Genomic DNA, 18,679 nt, shown 5'->3' with positions numbered 1-18,679 from the left:
TCTTCTATACTAAAATTTTTAATTTTTTTTCAAATGTATATATGTACTATATTTTTGGTTGCAATATAATAATTATAAAATATGTTTTTTTTTTACATTAGTTTTTGAGCTTTTTATGGTATTACTTGATTAATATTTCACTTTTTCTCAGGATTTTTTTTTGCGCTAACACTTTTTTAATTGTTTGATTAATTTTTAGTAACAAAAGTTTGACTTTAAAATAAATTTATTTTCACCATTTTCCTTCAACGCTCTACACCCGCGCCGTTTGCTCACGCGCTTCGCGATTTCTGCACTTCGATCTCGTATTTGGTTTTTTGTTGGCGCAGAACCTGGCTGATCGCTACTGCAGTGCCCGTCGTGCTTGCTTTAGCGTTTGTGGTCGCGTTTGAAGTGGTGGCGCAACGATTTTTCACTACTCGAAAGCCCCCACAATCGTCGATACCAGTCGAAATGTGGGTATTAAACGACGACTGTAGTGCCATACATATATATACACATGCAAACACACTCGTACACCAACTAACCTATAAACAAATACCTACCCGAGTGCCAAATAGCGCCCAGTTGATTAGTATCCAATTGCTGTATGCCTACGTACGTCCATGAGCTCCAGCTGGCTTGCCTGTATGCGCCCATATCTCATCGATACGTATTGCTGATAAGCGGTGCACGCACACCATACACTATCCTTTTACTCCCCTCGTACGGTCCACCATGCGACCGAGTCACCGATCAGCATTCAATCGCTGTCGTCTATCTATCACCTTTGACGATTTCACCTACAACCAGTAACTCGGTATCTCGCTACCATCTATGTTGTTGTTTCCACTACAGTTCTGTGTTGTGGTGCTGTACTATTTGTCTTGGTGGTGGTCTCGGTAGCCGGCCTCGTGCGTCTTGTTTACATTTACCATTACCCAGTTATAGCTCTGTAGTTGGTTGGCTTTTTGGTGGCGATGTGTAGTTATCAATATTTGATTTGTGCAACTGATAGTGAGTCAAAGTTACAACAACAACAATCGAGTCATGCAAATACAACAACAACAGCATTGTTATGTGTTATCAATATGTTCGGTAAACGAATACGGAATTGCGCGGTGTGTGGGGAAGCGCCCCTGTAAGAAAGTTGGTGGGCTGCAAGATTTGACATTTCTCATCGGTGATGATGTTGCTTATAGCGTTTGGACCACTTCATTCATAAAGCAACACATAATATGTTTCTCTGGTATATATCTTACCATCTTCAAAGAGAAGACGTTATTTCAAGCGAGTTTCCTAAAACAAATTACGATTCTCTGATGTAGACCTTTCCGGTAGCGATGCAGTTCGTGTAGAAATCTATAAACTTCTTTAAAAAGTATTTCTGAATAGCTGAGTATTGTGCTGTCAGATTCCTAAATATTTCAAGCTTAGTGAGAGATCTTGCCTCGGTACGGGTGTTATGATTTCTAAACCCTAAAATTTCGTCTTAACCGTTGGTTCGATTAACCCAGAAATATCATATTACTATTATGATAATGTTTTAGCTTCAAACCCTAATATTTTTAGCTTAAAATTCCCATTCACAGCAGTCATCGGCTACACAAAGCTAATAACAACTCAGAAAAATATTTATGTCATTGGTAAAAGCCGTTTCCATATTTAGATCTGTACACCATTGACCATGCCACATATGAAACCGAAGCTTTACTAAGTTCGCTTTTTGATACTCTCAATCCAGCGGTTTCCGATGGGCGCTCCGACCACATTCTATCGCTCACCGGTGTGTGCGTTCGCGCGCAATCATGAACGCTGTCAATATGCGTGTGATAAGCTGTAGAACAATAAACGAAGACTGCGCTTATCACTTGACCAGCACTCGCTGCTTGGCATCTGATCAAATGACGAACGCACGAGTGATGAACGAGTGCATATACCGACAAGCAGTACAACGATTATTGAATACTATGACGTTGCCTCGGCGTGGCATATCACCGGTGTAGGCTTTATCAGATTTCGTCAAGTTTTTTTTTTTTATTTCTGCCGATTTGGGTTTTCCGATTTATTATTTGTTTTTATATTTATATTTCTCATTTATTTTTATTATTTTCTATTTGCTCAAGCTGCCAAGGCAAATACCTGCCCGCTTGCAGTAACTATCTAACCTTAGATGACTTTTGTGCAACCCCCAAACGACTGCTCCCAAAATTCGACGCAGTCGAACGCTGCCCCATCAACGTCACATTGGTAGATTGTTTTTATTGTTGCTTCTGTTTGCTGATCAACTGCAGTCGGCCGCATGATAAGGTCATATTACACTGTACTTCCAGCATTTGATTCGGTTAAATGCTTGTTTTGACTACTGGTTTTTGGCCACCGTCGTTACTCGGCTGCCTCCTACCGCACCCGCCACCCCACTGCCTCTGTCGTTTATCGCGCGCTACTGACTTTCGTCCACAACTGTTATTACCACGCATTGTTGTTGTCGGACTTAAGTTGCTTTGGCTTTCAACACTGCTCACTTGTGTGAACCGCTCTGTGGGGACTGCTCAGTTTTGTTTGTTAGCTTTTGTTGTTCCTTTCGAGCATAAATATTTTTATAATATTTTCACGCATTTTTACGATTTGATTGATTGCCATCCAATATACCGATCATTACTTCGGTTACGTGAACTTTGTGTTCTGTGTTGATAAAGTTGTTGTTGTTTAAGGTGTAGACAAACGGCCGCCTGTGAGTAGAGCATGGATCCGATGGAAAAATACTTAGCCACAACTCGCTTCAATTACTGTACTATAGCCGCCTAGAACGTATAAAAGACAGAGTCAAAGAAGTGAATATTTTATACCCAAGTTGAGAGTTTTTTGCGACTCTAGAAGAAAAGCGATAGCTTAATGTGATCTGCTAAAGCTTTCAGTTTGCGAGAGAAGTTCTGAACTTTCAACAAGTCTAGTAACAGTACATACGAGTAAAGAGCTCGAGCGATTTGAAGATGCGTCAAACACTCCCATTTGCGTAGGCAAAGCGGTTTGGTAAAAATATTCGAGAGATTTTGAGAAAGCATACAGCTTTCAGGAAGTTATCGAACTATCGAACAAGTCAAGTAACAGTATGTACATTTATACGAAAAATCTGAAGATGCCCAAAACAGTGCCATATGTAAGGCAAAGCAGATCCGTATTAATTATTCGTCTCCTGCTTCACATTATCAGCTCCGTCCAATAGATGTTTGCAGAGTAACAAAGAATTATGCTACACTCTGAGAGATACTTCAATTAATAAAATAAAAATAAGTAACATGAAAAGCTCGAATCAGCGTAATAGCGATTTCAATTAGTTGGCATCTGGACGAAACCGGATTTATATGCATTCAAGGACTACCAACTTTACAGACTACTTTAAAACTACAACACAGCAATGTCTCTGCTAGTTACGATAACTGGTTTAGGCATATCTTTCGATATCGCTAAATATTGCTATGCTCAGATCTACAGGAAAGCTCGCAGCTGATTTCAACTAAAAGAACTTCTGTGCTGTCTTCATATTACCACTACAGCTGTATGTAGTAGGCTTAGAAAGTAGTAGCGGAAGTAAGACAGACAAGCACTCTTCTAGCTAGGCGTGGAAAAGCTGTGAGATTGTAGTTAAAGAACTGCCTACAGCTTGTCTATGTTTTTTTTTTAATTTTTATTTTTTTATTTATTTTTTGTATTTTTTTTTTTTTTATTAGGTCGGTGGATGTGCTGAGAAAGCTGGAAATAGATGGTTTTGCAGAATAATCCAAGCAAACGAAAGCAGTAAGTATCGCTTTAAGCGCAATTATCAGTCAGTTTCTATCAGTTAGAGATGAGCTTACTCTTCGACAAACGCCGCAAATGAACCAGCGTCATTCCCATGACAGTCGGGTCTAGGTAACCGGTACAGAGCCGGATTTTTAACCGTACATGGACTCTTAGCTCGGCAGCATTCTTCAAAATTATCCTGCAATTATTAACATAGCCGCAGCTTTGAACAATTGTTTCTACCGATACGCGTCTATCTTACTTCCAAAGCGCAATGTCCATATTTTTTGCAAATAATGAATAATTTTACGCAAACATACGCAGTTCATAAATTCCTCATTTCTAATCATTAAATCTCAGCATAAAATAGCAAACATTAAAAATAATTACACGCTAGATTATGTTGTCGCTTTGTCGAAAGGCCTTATGGGCAGCGCCAAAATCACATAACATCACATAAATCGACACTCAAGTGGCCACTTCAGAAACAGCGTACTGGCGGAAGCTCGTGGAAGACGAAGCGTAGCATTCTACAAACTACAATTACAACTCTGCAGCGCCGCAGCAATGTTTTCTTGTTGGTTCGCGGAAAAATGTCGCTTGCTATGTCAGTTTTTAGATTTGTGTCAAAGCTTGTTGGCATGTAAAGTGATTACAGTTATGCGACTGCCACAGAGATAAAGACGTGTGCAGTGTGCTGCATTTGGGGCGACTCACGCAGCTGCGCGAAGTATGCTGTTGTGGGAGTAAAACTTGAAGCGGCTGCGTTGACTTCATAGTGACTTGCAGAATATAAAATAAAGCTTTTAGCAAATATTGAAGACTTTAAGCAAAATGGAGTTAACGGCCACGCGATGTAATTCGTCTACAGCTCGCTAATTTATACGCTCTTATACTAGTTATTGCAATGTAGCAAAATTCCATATACTAACCCATCATGAATACCCTCACTGTACTTTTCCATATCTATCACGGCATTGCCTAGCAAAAAAAGATAAAAATGCGCTGACACGTAATGGAAAATCATGAAATTTTGTTTGCTAAGTCAAGTGCATTTTGCCGTTCTCCGTTATTATCTACATTTTTTTTTTGCGCGGCAATTTTTCAAATACTTTTGGAATTACTTTACTTCTGGGCTATGTGCGCTAATATACCGACACACATTGTTTGAAAGCCAACGATTAGGCATAGCTTTTGTTGCAATGGAATTTCTTGTTATGAAAATGCCGACAAAAATGTAAATAGTATTAAATTTATAGCTAAAAAAATATTTTATTAGAAAGCTTTTATATAAATACATACATATACATATAAGTAGAATTTTTATTATTTTTTTAAATTTTTAAAACAAAAAATTGTTTGGAGTTTGTTTTTAACTTTCGATACAAAAAATAAACTTTTTGGACGCTTGGAACCACTGCTCGCTGTACGCTGTCAACACAATGTTTAAGTATAACATAACTGAATTTGCTTCACACACTCGATCTGCCGTTTGTTTACCCACGTTCGCAGTCGATCGTATATCAAATTATATGTCGTTCTACATGTGTTGGCCACTCGTTGTTCGAGTTGTTTGTTGAAGTGCGTTTGTCTTCTCGCATAGTTTCAATACTCAATTGGAATTCGCCATAATGCGCACGATAACCGCTTTTCTATGGATTTTGATTTATGGAGTATTTTGATTGTATTAAGTGGTTAGTCTACTTTAGGAACTTAAGTAGGGCGATTTACGGTATAGTAAGCCACTTTTAAGCTCAACAATAATGCACTTAAGCAAGAGAGGATTTTTTACTATTAGATTATTGATTAGGTAAGTGGTGTGACTTGAGCTTTTATCGATTTGCGAGATCTGCAAAAATGATGAGAAATGTTCTTCATGTGTGTGCTTAAAATTAGCATTTTAATTGCGTGCTAAATTATTAATCAGCTTTCACTATAAAATTTCAAATACAATAGTTTTTAATAGTAAATGTACGAAAATTATTCACGGAGCTATCTATATAGTTTTGTTATTAATAATTGTGCCAAAAATAGTCTCAAGATTACCTTTTCTACAGGTTTTCACTAGAAAGCAGCCTTTAGTATCAAAGCATCACTAGAACTAGTAGTGTTAGCAGCAAAATTTGCCTTTTTTAAACAAATATTGATTTATTTTCACTGTATATAAAAAATGCCAAAGCTTTTATAGTTTCATAGCTCTCTTCATAATAAAATGCCGTGAGATATTTGTGAGCTTTTGTTTAAGTTTCCGCATTCTGAAAGTTTTGACATGATGATTTTGTATCCGTTTCCTCTAAGCGCCTTTTGCAAAACTCACAAAGAATGTTGGTGTTAAAAATTTTGAATTTCTGAGAGCTTTCATACGTAGTTCTCATGAAAAGCTTTCACAAAATTACTCTAACAAGCTTTCTACAGCGAAAAACGAGTTTTAACGCTAGTTTCAAAAAGCTTTTTACAATCAGAACACTGCTCATAACAAACGCGCATGAAATATTTGTGAGCTTTGGCTTAAATTTTCGAATTTCAAAATGATGGATTATTGCAAAACTAATTGCAAGGCTCACAAACTATGCTGGTTTAGACATTTGAATTTTAAGAGCTTTCATACGCAATTCCCGTGTGCAGTTTTAACAAAGTTATTCTAACAAGTTTCCATTGACGCTTGAGCGAATTTCAGTGGCAGTTTCAAAAAGTTTTTAAAGCTTACACGCAAAAAATGTTCAGCAGCTTTTGTTGCTAGAAAATTTCTTCATTAATTTCAAAGATAAACACAATTTTTTAAAGTTTTTTTTATAGAGCTTTTACAAAATTAAAGCTCACAGTTACGAATTTTGGCGTATACAACTTTTAGCAGCTTTAGAACTTTCGCATTTTTTTCGCATGTTTTACGTTTAGGCATTTTAGTGGCAGTTTCAAAAGCTTTTTAAAGCTTTCAGAGTTCAAAATGTTCAGCAGTTTAAGCATTCGTATGCGTTCGGCTATACATATGTTTTAAGGACTTTTATTAGCCGATCGTTTGTATACTCACCTTAAAAACAGTTTTGGCAAATGAATAGAGCTCACCATTTGTTTTTTGTTTTTTATTTTATTATTTATGCAAAATATTTCGAAAAAAGAACACAAAAAATTCGAAAGAAAAAAATTGTTGTATGTTACTTTGTTTTTGTTTTGGTTTTGTTGTTGTTTGTTTGTTTGTTTTGTTTTTTTTTTGCGTTTTGTTGTTTTCTCTTCGCTGCGGCACCACTGTGCGCCCTTTGCTTTACACTGTGTGTATACATATGTGTGTGTGTGTGTCTGTGTGGGTGTTTAATAATGCATTTTGTTGTTGTTTTACTATTTTTTCTAGTATTATTGTTTACACTGAATTTAAATTACCATATTTTCATACAATTTTTCCACTTATAGTTGTACCACTTAAAGACTTTTGTGTTTTGCTTTTAAATACTTAATAAACCATTTTTTTTCTTTTTTTGCTAATTTCTTTGAGTGTACGCGCGACATTGCCAGTTTGTTTTGCTTTGTTTTTAATTTAGCGCAAAACATCAACTTACGTTAGTTACATAATCTCTTGCATTTTACTTTTAAATTACATGGTACGCTTGCTGGGCGTAGTTCTCCGCATTTTGCGCTGAAACATTTTACAATTACAATTACAATTACAATACTTGCTGCATTACAAACACAAATACTACAATACATACAAGCGCATGCGCGGGTACAGTGGGCAATTGTGTTGATTGCCTGACACGGTTGCAAGTGGGAGTGTGGTGTGGAAGTGGTTGTCGGTTTGCTTGCGTTAGAAAATTTCGAAAATATGGACTACTTGAAAGAAAAATGTAGACTTTTTTTTGCAAATTTTGTCGCATTTTATAACATTTATGGTCAGTTGCTTGCCGGTTTTATGGCATGTGTTGGCTCATATGGTTTTTCGCTACGTTTTTGGCAAAAAAGTTTGCCAACTGTTTGTAAATTAAATGGTTTTTGTGGCGTTTCCTGTTTTGTTCCTGTAGTTTTGGTTTTCCTTACTGCTCGTGGTGCTGGGCATGCATTAGCTATTGTTGGTTGTGGACTCGTTTTTTTTGTAGTGTTGCTGTTCATGTGGTTGTTGTTTTGCTTTTTTAAATATAATATATTAGCGTACAATTATTGTTGCAATTACAATTGTCATTGAGTACATTCACATATATATGTATATATATAATATTTATTTTTTGTTTGTTTTAATTTTACTTTAAATTTAATTTATATATATAATTTTTGTTTGTTCTTGACTTTCTATGCAATAATATATAAGAATTAAGTATTTAATAAATGTATTTGTTGCAATGTGAATTTTTTGCTGCGCATTTAACGAAAAAGAGAAAAAAGTGGAATGAGTGAAAATGCGTAAAAAATATTTATTATTTTTTTTTGTTTTTAATTTTTAAATTTTTTTAAAATTTTTGAAAAATGGAAATTAAAATAAATTTTTTTTTAAATATTAAATTTTAAAATTTTTTTTAAATAATAAAAATTTTTGTATTTTAAGCATGTATTACAAATAAAAGTTTGTGGTTTTTGTGGATAGGGAGCGCGACGTCGATAAACAGTTGCGAGCTTTTATACTTATTTATTTATATATTTTTTTAATTTTTAAATACAGCTTACACGCTGTAAATTACGCAACTTACTTTTTTTACTTTAAATTACTTGCTGATATTTGGTTTTTATTTGTATTTTTCTTATTCTTTTTCTTTTTTGTATTTCTTTGATTTGTGTCTTTCTCTTTTATTTGCTTTAATTTTTTTTTTTAATTTTATTTGCATTTTTTTAAGTGTATTTTTTACTTTTTTATGTTTAATTCACGCAGGACGGGGTTTTTGCTTACAATTTCTTCATTTCATCAGCTGTTTGTAGGCATTTTTATGTTTGCTTTATAAAGTTTTTAAATTTATTTCTACGCTTTTTCTCTTCGCTAATTGTCAGTGTAAATATCAATTGTTGCGGTTGTTGTTATTATTATTGTTTGCTTTTTATTTCTATATATTTTAAATATATATATGTATATATGTATGTATGCATGTATGTGTTATGGTTTGCTATATAATAAATGAACAGAAAAATATTTAAGCTTTGACTAGGTTTTTGGTTTGCTTAGCATTTCTTTACTTAAACGCTTAGAGTTGCATTTAATTTACGCTTTTGTTAAGAATTTGTAGTTGTTTCGCAATTATAGTTTCGTTTTATTTATAAATAATTTGTTAGCAATATTTATGCATAGGGTATTTGTTGTAGAGTTGTTGCGTCTTCGCTATTTTGTATACTGTTTTGTGTGTGTGTGTTATTGTTGGCTGCTTGTTAGTGGAGTATTTTGGTTTTTTGCGAACCGCGTAAGGCGGTTGAGAATTGCAGATTATAATGCGCAAGTGTTGAGCGCGCATAGTAATGCTGTATGACAATCTCTGCTGCTCTCAATTGCTCAACTCAGCGCGTGCGAGTGAGAGAGCGCATTGTGATTAAAGCCGCGCAGCTGCATAAACAGTTATAATTTTTAATGCTTACAATTCTCAACCGTTTCATGTTACTTATTGGTGCTTTACTTCTCGTTCTAATCAATTTCATCATTCAAAATGAAATTATCTGTAAAGTACAACGCAAAAAATGTTTTCAGCAATTAAGTAATAAGTAAACAGTTAACATATCTGTAAACAAGTGTATAGTGTTCAAGTACATACATATAGGTATGTAGACATATGTAAATGTAACGCAGTCAAATTGAAACACTTAATTATTTTGTTTTGTTTTATATTTTTTACTACATTTACACGCTTTATCTCGCTTACTTATGCGCTTCCTTAGTTTCAAGTGTTGATTTAGCGTCTGATTAAATTTGCACAAATCTTCAAAACTGTCTTTCTCAAGTTAAAGTCATTAAATTATACAATTAAAACACTAAATTAAATATACTAAATGCTAAAAACTATTATTTAATAATATAATGGAAATGTGAAAATTGTTATGAATTGCATTTTGCTTTGTTCGCTTTGTTTTCTCGAGTTGTGGCATTGCTTTGTGTGTTCCTTATCACTTTAAACGCTGATTTGTAGACACCTTGCCTGGGCGTGACCACTGTAATCAGCAGGCAACGGCAGGCAAAGCGTGTTAAGTGGTTTGCTATGCGCTGTACTACCGCTAACACTGACGCCATTCGTGCTTATCAGTGGGTGGAGCCACTAACAGCAAACTACAAAACGCTTGTTTTCTTCCACTAGCGCTTTTGCGTAATACAAATTTGTGCGCTGTGAAAGCACACAAAATGGTTTTACGTTTTATGGCAGCAAGTTTGACGATGTGCGTTTTAAAAGCTCTTTAATTAACAAACTTGCGTGCTTTCACGCTAGTAATAGCGCATGTAGCTTACAGAAATTCCTTGTTTTTGCTTAGTTTGCGCGGTTCTTTTGATAATTTTTAACAAATCTTCAATGAAGGCTTAGAAAACTTTCACTCTTGTTGCATAAATTATTATTTTTGTACAAAATTGTAAGCTCGCTAAATTGTTGCATATTTTTATCGCTTAATATTGAGCGCGTGCATGGAAAGCTCGTAAGCTCTTTAGCTAATTTTGCACTATTTAGACTAGCGCAGTCTACCACTCGTTTGCTGTTTATGTTTGAAAATTTGTTTAAGTTCACTCAAAACGCTCGCACTTAACAAGCTTTTGTGTTTGTCTGCTTGTATAGTTTATTAATGTATTCTATGTTTTCTATGTCTTTCTATGTTTTTCTATGTCTTGAGTATAAGAATAGCAGCAGGCGTTTTATATAGTTATGTATGTATACATATGTACTCATGTTTTATGCGCTTCATTTCATTACCTTCAGCTTTTGCGTTCCATTTATATATACATATATTTGTATATATATAGATATATAGAGAATTCTTAACCAGCTAATGCTAAACACTTGTTTAATCATATTCATTCTTACAGCGTCTTAAGGGATTAATGAAAAGCAGGCGATTGTTATTTTTGTTGTATTTATTTGTTAGAAGTAGAGTGAGTGAAAGTTGCTTTTTATATTTATGTATTTATAGGTGTGGTGAGCTTTTTAAAATTTCTATTCCTTTTTCACAAAAAAAAAATACACTTAATTTAATTTTATAAATTTTATTCACCAAAATTCATTTCATTAGCGCAAACTTTCTCTTCCCGCGTGTGTGTGTGTGTGTGTGTGAAAATATCCATACTTATTGAGTGAGACATTTTTTTGTTAACTGTGAAAAGCTTTGGGCGCTGTAAGCAGCAATAAAAATGGAAGCTTATGCTTGTTGTGAGCTTTCATGCAGAACTTTGAGAGCTTGTTAACAATTGATTTGCAAAGCTTTCACTTTTTTTGAAAAACAAGCTTGAGTTATCATTGCTTGTCTATTAAGTCCGCAACGCCTTTATGTTTAAATATTTCTCACAGTTAACAAAACAGCTATTGAACGCTTTCTATATGGCTATGTAAGTGGCTATATTGTTCAGTGCATTTCATTTCAAGCTGTATGTGTTTGCAAGCACTTTTCTCTATTACAAATTATATCTTTTACTGCAGAGTTTTTTTGGTTTTTCGCTAACTAATTCTTTGTCTTCAATAGCACTTATTGTCTACATTTTGCAATTATTTCTTGATCTTCACTTTATGTACGGTTTTGAGCTCTTTGCTTTCCTCTCTCTCAGTTTGACTAATTTTTTTTATTATAAACTCTCAGTTCTCGCCTCTCATTCAGTAGTTTTTGTACATTTCTTTTGATTAGTTAATCTGTTGTGGCTTTGGCGCGCTCTCTCTCTCTCTCCACCAGCCTCTCAGCAATTGCATGCAACTGTTTCGCTTAGTAATACCATACTCACAATGGTTCATTGAGTTTTCTTCTTTAACCTCTCTCTTTCTTTATCTCTCTGCTTACTCTGTAGTCGTTGCAATTATAGGCGATTCCGGTTCACACCTCCCAGCCACCTGCAAGCTTTAAGCTCAGCTCTTAGAATATTTTCACACACTTCTCACACTTACTGACTGTCTCTCTTCACCACTTTACTGTTATTTCAAACTTCCTTTTGCGCAACAAATGATTTTTGTTTATGTTAAATAAAAATTGCTCACATCTGCATTTGCAAAATTTCGCATTCCACTTTTTGCTTAAAATTAATTTGCTTTTTCTGCTTGTCCTTTTATTTACTTAAATTTTAATACATTTTACTTTAAGTTTTTGTTACTCTTTATTATTACACATAATTTTTTGGTTTTTAATTAATACTTTCTAAACAAGAACAACATACTTTTTGTTTTTGAAATGTCGTGTATGAAAGAATGCTGAATAATTTCGAGTTATTTCTCCCATTGTTGGAGTGTGAAGTTTGAGTGAGTGTGTTGGCATATTTTTGGTGAGTTTGTGTGTGTGTGTGAGTGGGGTATGTATGAAAGTTGTATGTGTTTGTGAGTTTGAGTACAATTATCGGGCTGAAAGCTTTGTTTTTTGAGCTCATTTTTTATTTTCAAAATCTCTTTTTTTATTTTCGCTGCACATTTCAAAAGTTCGTCTCATTTTTTTGCGCTTTGAGTTTTACTTTTGCCTCTGCTCCTTTATTTGTTCGCTTTTACTATTTGCATTTATTACAGTTATTATTTCTTTTACCTTTGTTACGCTTTCACTCTCCTTCTACTCTTTCTACACACATTTGTATGTATGCAATGTTGGAACTGCGCTCCGTTTTGTTTTAATTTTATCTGCTTTAAATTAGTTTCAAGATTTTTTACGTTTACATTCTTTTTTTTTTTTTTTTTGGAAAATATGTTTGTTTGTATAATTCACGGGTTTGTGGTTGTTGTTTTTTGGTTTTTTGTTTCAGTATGACTTATTTGTTGTATTATTCTTAGTTGTATGTATAAGTGGGTAATGATGATAAAGCAGGCTTTTTATAGTGGGAGTTTATTTATTTTTATTTTTTTAAAGGGTAGGGGGCGGGGCTTACGCTTCCTTTAGTGGGTTTACTGAGTTGTTGAGTGCGTTTACAATATTTGCAAATTTATTCTTATTTTTTATTAAGTTTATATGCTTTTGTTTTGCTTCTTTTACTCCTTCACCTCGAAATATTTGTATGTGGGGTTTTCATAACCGTTGATTTGCATGTTCGCCACGATTTTCTCCTCCGGTACAACGGGATGGTGTGTGGTGGCGTTCTAGAAATGTGAAAGCGTGTAAGTAAATCAACTGCATGAGATTAAATGCTATTAAAAACGTGTAAAATGCAGAACATATTATTGAAATTATCTGCGTAAGTTAGGAAAGCTTTGTCGAAGCTTTAACACAACTTTCGCTCAGTGAAAGTTGCTGCTTTGTACGATTTCATTTCAGTGTTCGCCAAAAAACTGTAAGCAGTTAGAATTGGCACTATTATGTAGATACTTAAGTTTTGAAGTGTATTAAACTCGGTTAGAACACGCAATAAACAACCATTTTGTTAAAATAATAAATAATTAAACGCCAGTATCTTCCAGTATCAAACGCGTTTGCTGCGTTGCCAATTTTCTTCAAAATTTTCTGTCGCCAGTCTGGAGCTTATGCGCATGTACTCAACTTACCTGATCAACTTCAATAAAGCCCTGCGCATGTGGCGAGCGAGATGTTCTCCACTTGGCCACTGCGACACCAACAAAGATGGCCGCTAGCAATGCAATGCCAGCGAAGGACAAAGTGAAGTAGACATTGCGTCCCTCCTTGTTCGCGTGCGTATGTGCGAATTCGCGACGCAGCGAGAAGCTCTGCAAAGAGTACGTATAAAAACTTACTACATTTCGTATAAAGTATAAAAAAAACGACTTTACCGATTCGCGATGGCCCAAATCGTGCGACATGAAATGTTGCACCTGTGGCTCAGCCTCTTGGTGAGCGACAGCGGCGGCTACATCCTCTACGGCGCGCTGTACGGCATCATCATCGACTGTGGGCAGGACGGTTTGGGTTTTGGTGCTGTACATAAGTAAAAAAGGAAATTTAGAATATTGTTGTGCATGAACTCGTGGCTGGATATGCATGTTACGCACCTGACAGTGACATCGGCGTACTCCTCAACGCCAGTGCTGTCCTTCTCACTTTGCGCCAATTTAGTGGGATCTGTAAGTTGGCCCATTTCTTTGCTGCTCACCTTCGAGTCACCTAGTGCTGCAGCGGAGGAGGCGCCTAAAATAGCGGAGCCAGCACCACTGGCGCCGCCATCCTGCTCGGCTTGCGACTTCAGCAGCTCATCAACCTTCTTGGCCTCCATGCGCAACTTCTCTTCACGCAATTTCTCACGTTCAGCGGCGCGTTGCTCCTTGCGCTGCTTTTCAGCCAAACGTAGACGTTCCTTCTCCGCCACCTTACGCTCGATCTCAACGCGATATTTGTCCAAAATCGCGGCCTCCGCTTCTTCGCTCATGCCCAACGATGAGCCGGGTATGTCGTCCTTGCTGCGGAGCGCCAAAATGTAGTCGTTCATCAATTGGGAAATCTTAGCAGATAATTCGGGGTAACGTTTCAACATGGTCATAGATTGATTGACGGCGCGATCGATATCGATTAGACGTTCCAAAGTGCGTGGTCGCTCCGAGGCAGCAGCTTCCAAACCACCTGGACCGCCGGAATTCAAGAGATGACGATAGTGGGCCAAGGCATGGGCACGATCCTTGTGCAAGGCGCGCAAGAGCTTCTGCAGACACTTCTCGACGTGGTGAGCCTGTAAATAAAAGAAGTGTTTCAAGTAGGCAGAATGTATGAGCAGCTCTAAATTGTGTGTTTCAACTCTGGGCTTGCGGATCAGCCACGTATTGGTGGATAACTCACATTTGGTGGCTGTTCGGTGAGCGCTTGAGTGTAGCAGGTCATCGCTTCACGTTTGCGCTGATTGATGTGGGCCAATACGCGTTGCTGATGCATGGCAGCCAACTGATGCTTCTCGGCGTTGCCTTCCTCCTCGAGTGCCTGAACAGAAGTCTAAAATTACATTCCCATATAAAGACGTATAGCACATCAAGAGAGAAAGAATCAATCAGAGAGAAGAATGAACGAATTGCAATTTTGTTGTGGGGATTGATTGGTTGATTTTCGAATTTTGCAGTGGTGGGGAAAGTTTTGAGTTCTTGAGTTAAATCAAAACAAAAAAGGGAAAATGTTTGTGATGATTTTACGGTGGTGGTGTTGGCATAGTGAGTTCTGATGAATGAATACGCTACGTAAACTTCAAACTAGGTCGGTTCTCAAGCATCTGAAGTGAGTGATGGCAAAACGACGTAGGAAACTTTTTTGGTATCAGCGTAGGATGCGACTTCTAGGGCTCTACAAGGATAGTGTGATTTCTAAAAGCTCACACCATTTCACTTTGATTATATATATTACATTGGGATCTTCCGTACACATTAAGAGCTTGCCCGTTTCAATTATCTAAAACATATCCGAACTAAGTTCACTGAAAGTCGTTATATGTGATTTAGCAAATAAACGACGCTTTCGAGAAATTATATTAAAGAGTGTCTTTTAAAAAATTTCACACGAAAAACGATATATTATTCACATTGCTAATTTTCAACACTTCTGCTAAAGCTGTTATGAGCTTTCGTATAAATGAGATATAGACATTTTTTTGAAAGCTCTATTTTTGGGGTGTTTACACGAAGAGTGAGATAGCTTTTTTGCTTCACTAATTATAAATATTTAAATAAATTACTTCTGGAAAAGTTGTTATGAACTTTTATACAAATTCTAAGCTTTTTTGAGAGCTCTATGCAAGCATCTCATTCCGCCGATGCAGTTCATTTAATACCGATAAGAGCTTTCGCATTTCCACTTTCTGAGTATTTTTAGTAAATTTTCGGTTAGAAGTCACAGCTTCCATATAAAATTGCGTGTCGCTATATCATTCATAAGTTTAAGCTCATCGGATATGTATGATTTTGCAAAAATTTAGTAGAAAAGTGTTTGAAATGAGTTTTAATTTTCAGTATGCTTTAAAATTTATCAAATTACTTCAAAACGTTCCAGTTATTCAGTAAGCTTTCACGTGTCTAGTAAGCTTTTACTAAAAGCTCATCATGAATATTAATTCAGCTTTTTTGCTACTCAGCTTTTAACACTGTTTAGAGCTTTCGCGACTACACTCCTTTGAGCTTATGAATAACTAAATCATGCTCAGCTAATTAGTTTAATAACTCAAGCCAAGCTACATTTAAGGGGGGGAAAAAGCAAAACTTTTTTGTGGGTAGTAAATTTTGTATCACTTATTTTAAATATTAATGAATGCTACAAAAGCTTCCAATCTGATGTCTCTTTCGCTCCCATTTGGCTTATAATAAATTGGCAAACTTAAGTGCTGAATGTGCGAAAATGAGTTAAGCATGATTAGTTGCAAAAACGAATACAAGCTATAAAGGAAAAGGCAAATAAAAATATTGTTTAAATTCGAAATAAAATTGCAAAATGAGTGAATGATAAGAAATGAAGCGCGGTGGGTGAGAGTATTTTAAACTTGAAATGCGAAAGCTTAGCGCTTTAAGCTCTGATAAGGTTAATTCCCCTTTCTGAGGTGAGCTACATAAAAAAATAAAATAAATATATAGATATATATATTGAGAAACGCTTTCAAAATATATAAAAAGTTACTAATAACAGAAAATTTTTAAATTAAATTTTTTCTAATAACTTTTTCGAAAGCTTTCTCACATGACGTTCATAAAAAGCTTTTACGTTCAACCCACGCAACGAGCTTTTCAATTTCCGTGGTAATTCAAGTTTGATATGCTCTCACTAAGCGTTTGACTGCTCTCTGCCATGCATTACAGTAATAAAAAGAAGAGTAAGCTTTTAAAGAAAAGTGCGGGAAGAGAAAGAGTGCGAGTACTTTCACATGCGAAGCTGTGCCCACTACAGTTAGATATCGCTATAAATAGATGGTGTGTTTTTGCATGCATACACCCACACACATATACACATACTGCATAATTGAATACCAGTTTGGAGCATTCCCACTCACCTGGAAGCGTGCTGTCATACGTTGCTTGAATGTCTGTGCTTGCTTGGGATCGGCCATGCGCATATCCTGATACTTCTCCTCCAAATCGGACCAGTCCTTCATGACACGTGTGACCTTCTCGCGATGCGATTCCTCGAGGCGCTGTTGGGCTTCCTTGTTTTAGAATATGTTCGGTTTTGTGTTGATAAAATGCACATTGAATGGAGTACACTTACTTTTTGACTTACTTTGTAGCTCTGATGCTCGTAATGCGGATCGAAGTGCGTGAAGTATGGATCGACGGTGGGCTGGCTAGTGGATGGTGCTGTGGGGAATTGTTGCTGCTGCTGTTGTTGTGCTGTGGATGCGACTGGCGCGTCAGCCATCATGCCAGCAGCGCCCTTAACCACCGACTCAACACCCAATTTGCCCTTTGCACCACCAGCCTCATCTGCGTTGGACTTCACCGCCGCTGGTTTCGCGCCGCTTGAGCTACCATTCTGCAAATCCCAGCTGTCCGACTGCTCTTCAGCTGCTCCGCCACCATCCTCCTCATAGTTGTCCAAGTCCTCACCGGAATCATATTCGCCATTCAAATCGTCAGCATTGGAGCTATTCGCCTCACCAGCAGCTGCCTCATCGGCGACCATTTCGTCCTCTTCATCATCGCCCAACAAGTCATCTTCATCGTCGAGATCATCATCGGCGCCAACATCCTTCGAGTAGTTAGAGTCATTGTCATCATCGTTAGTCACATCCACATTGCTGTTGGTAATCTCAGCTGGGGCGATAACGGGTAGATCGGTTTTCTTTACGCGAATCTCATCGGCTGATGCATAGGCGAGAGAGTTTGGAGGAGAAAAAAGTTGTATTAGTAAAATTTGTAAGCTTCGCTGTGCGATTCCGAAGAGTGTAGCGCGGTTGGCAAACAGTGAAGGGAAGATGTGAATCTACGAGATCTACGAGGGTCAAGCGTGGAGTTATGGATTTACTGCTACTATTTGCTACCTGCGGTATAGCTGGAAGTTTAAGCTTGAAGAAGGCTAACAAAGAAGGCAGCGATGCGAATCCATTTTGTTATATTAGGAATAAGTTGTGTGTGCTATCATATTTGTGACCTCACTTTGCATTTGAGAGCAGAGTGGAGACTCGCGGTGAGTTAAGAGCAAAGTTTGCGTTTTCCATAGCCTTGAAAGGCAGACATAAAGGAGTGGCGGCGAATAGAGAAATGGGAAGTTGTAGCAAAAAGAGGGATATTATCGAGAAGCAAGAGGAATTAATTGCCGATAACCGGAAGGAGTGTGGAAACACTGCTTTAGGAAGCCTATGGTGAGATGGTAATTGAGAAATGAGTTATTAGTCTTCCCGAGGGAAGCCAAGAAGCTTTCGTAACTCAGCGGTAGTGAAAAAATAACAAATGTATAAGGGATGAGTTTGACCAGACTTAGCAAAATTGGTAAAAATCCCTTCAAATTAAGAAAAAAATTTGATAAAAGTAAGTAAATATTAATATTAATCTGTTAGTAATTGCTAACACAAAACAAAATAAGTAACAGTTTTGAAAAAAAGATCTATAAAACAAAAGAAAATTTATTTTGAAAGTTTCGACAATGAAAACTATTGAATGCTGTAAATGTCAATAAAATTGCAGCTTTTATCAGCGCATGTGGCTATACGCAGCGCGGCAGGTGGCAAGTATTGCCATTAAAATTCAATTAGCGCACATGTCGATGGGGAATTTGTACATGTGGCAACTACGTGGCAGCCAAGCAGCGCTGAAAATTCATTTCGACAAATTTGCAAACTAAAATGAACACGAAATGCTTGCAACAAGCAAGCTAGCAATTTTCAGCGAACAAAAAATTTCCTACAAAGCAGCGCAGTAAAGTATGTGTTTGTTGTTTAACAGTTTTGGTT

At 36.5% G+C, this 18,679-nt stretch overlaps 2 protein-coding genes and 1 long non-coding RNA gene across 13 annotated transcripts in view; 1 reads left to right on the top strand and 2 right to left on the bottom strand.

The window, feature by feature from the left end:
* Positions 1–413, bottom strand: part of vnd (ventral nervous system defective) — a 35,347-nt gene extending 34,934 nt beyond the window's left edge. The window contains exon 1 of one of the 2 annotated variants that reach the window (XM_070110532.1): positions 126–413. The gene's annotated coding sequence lies outside the window, so the exon portion shown is untranslated. The remainder of the gene's footprint in view (positions 1–125) is intronic. The other variant, XM_070110533.1, reaches the window with a different exon arrangement.
* LOC118680296 (uncharacterized) overlaps positions 1–18,679 on the top strand; it is a 93,524-nt gene that overhangs the window by 56,230 nt on the left and 18,615 nt on the right. The window lies entirely within an intron of this gene.
* Appl (amyloid-beta-like protein) overlaps positions 6,828–18,679 on the bottom strand; it is a 137,827-nt gene continuing 125,975 nt past the window's right edge. For 4 of the 10 annotated variants that reach the window (XM_070110531.1, XM_036359330.2, XM_036359331.2 and 1 more), the window contains 7 exons: positions 16,999–17,591; positions 16,784–16,936; positions 14,602–14,751; positions 13,824–14,494; positions 13,605–13,749; positions 13,362–13,541; positions 6,828–12,959 (listed from right to left, as the gene is read on the bottom strand). In XM_070110531.1, the coding sequence (XP_069966632.1) occupies positions 12,852–12,959; positions 13,362–13,541; positions 13,605–13,749; positions 13,824–14,494; positions 14,602–14,751; positions 16,784–16,936; positions 16,999–17,591 (2,000 nt within the window). In that variant the 3' untranslated portion in view covers positions 6,828–12,851. The remainder of the gene's footprint in view (positions 12,960–13,361; positions 13,542–13,604; positions 13,750–13,823; positions 14,495–14,601; positions 14,752–16,783; positions 16,937–16,998; positions 17,592–18,679) is intronic. The other 6 variants (XM_070110529.1, XM_070110530.1, XM_036359335.2 and 3 more) reach the window with 4 other exon arrangements.

This window comes from Bactrocera oleae, chromosome 5 (genome assembly GCF_042242935.1).
Source record: "Bactrocera oleae isolate idBacOlea1 chromosome 5, idBacOlea1, whole genome shotgun sequence".
Taxonomy (NCBI): Eukaryota; Metazoa; Arthropoda; class Insecta; order Diptera; family Tephritidae; genus Bactrocera; species Bactrocera oleae.
The sequence above is the reverse complement of the archived record's forward strand: the minus strand, read 5'-3'. Positions and strand labels throughout refer to the sequence as shown.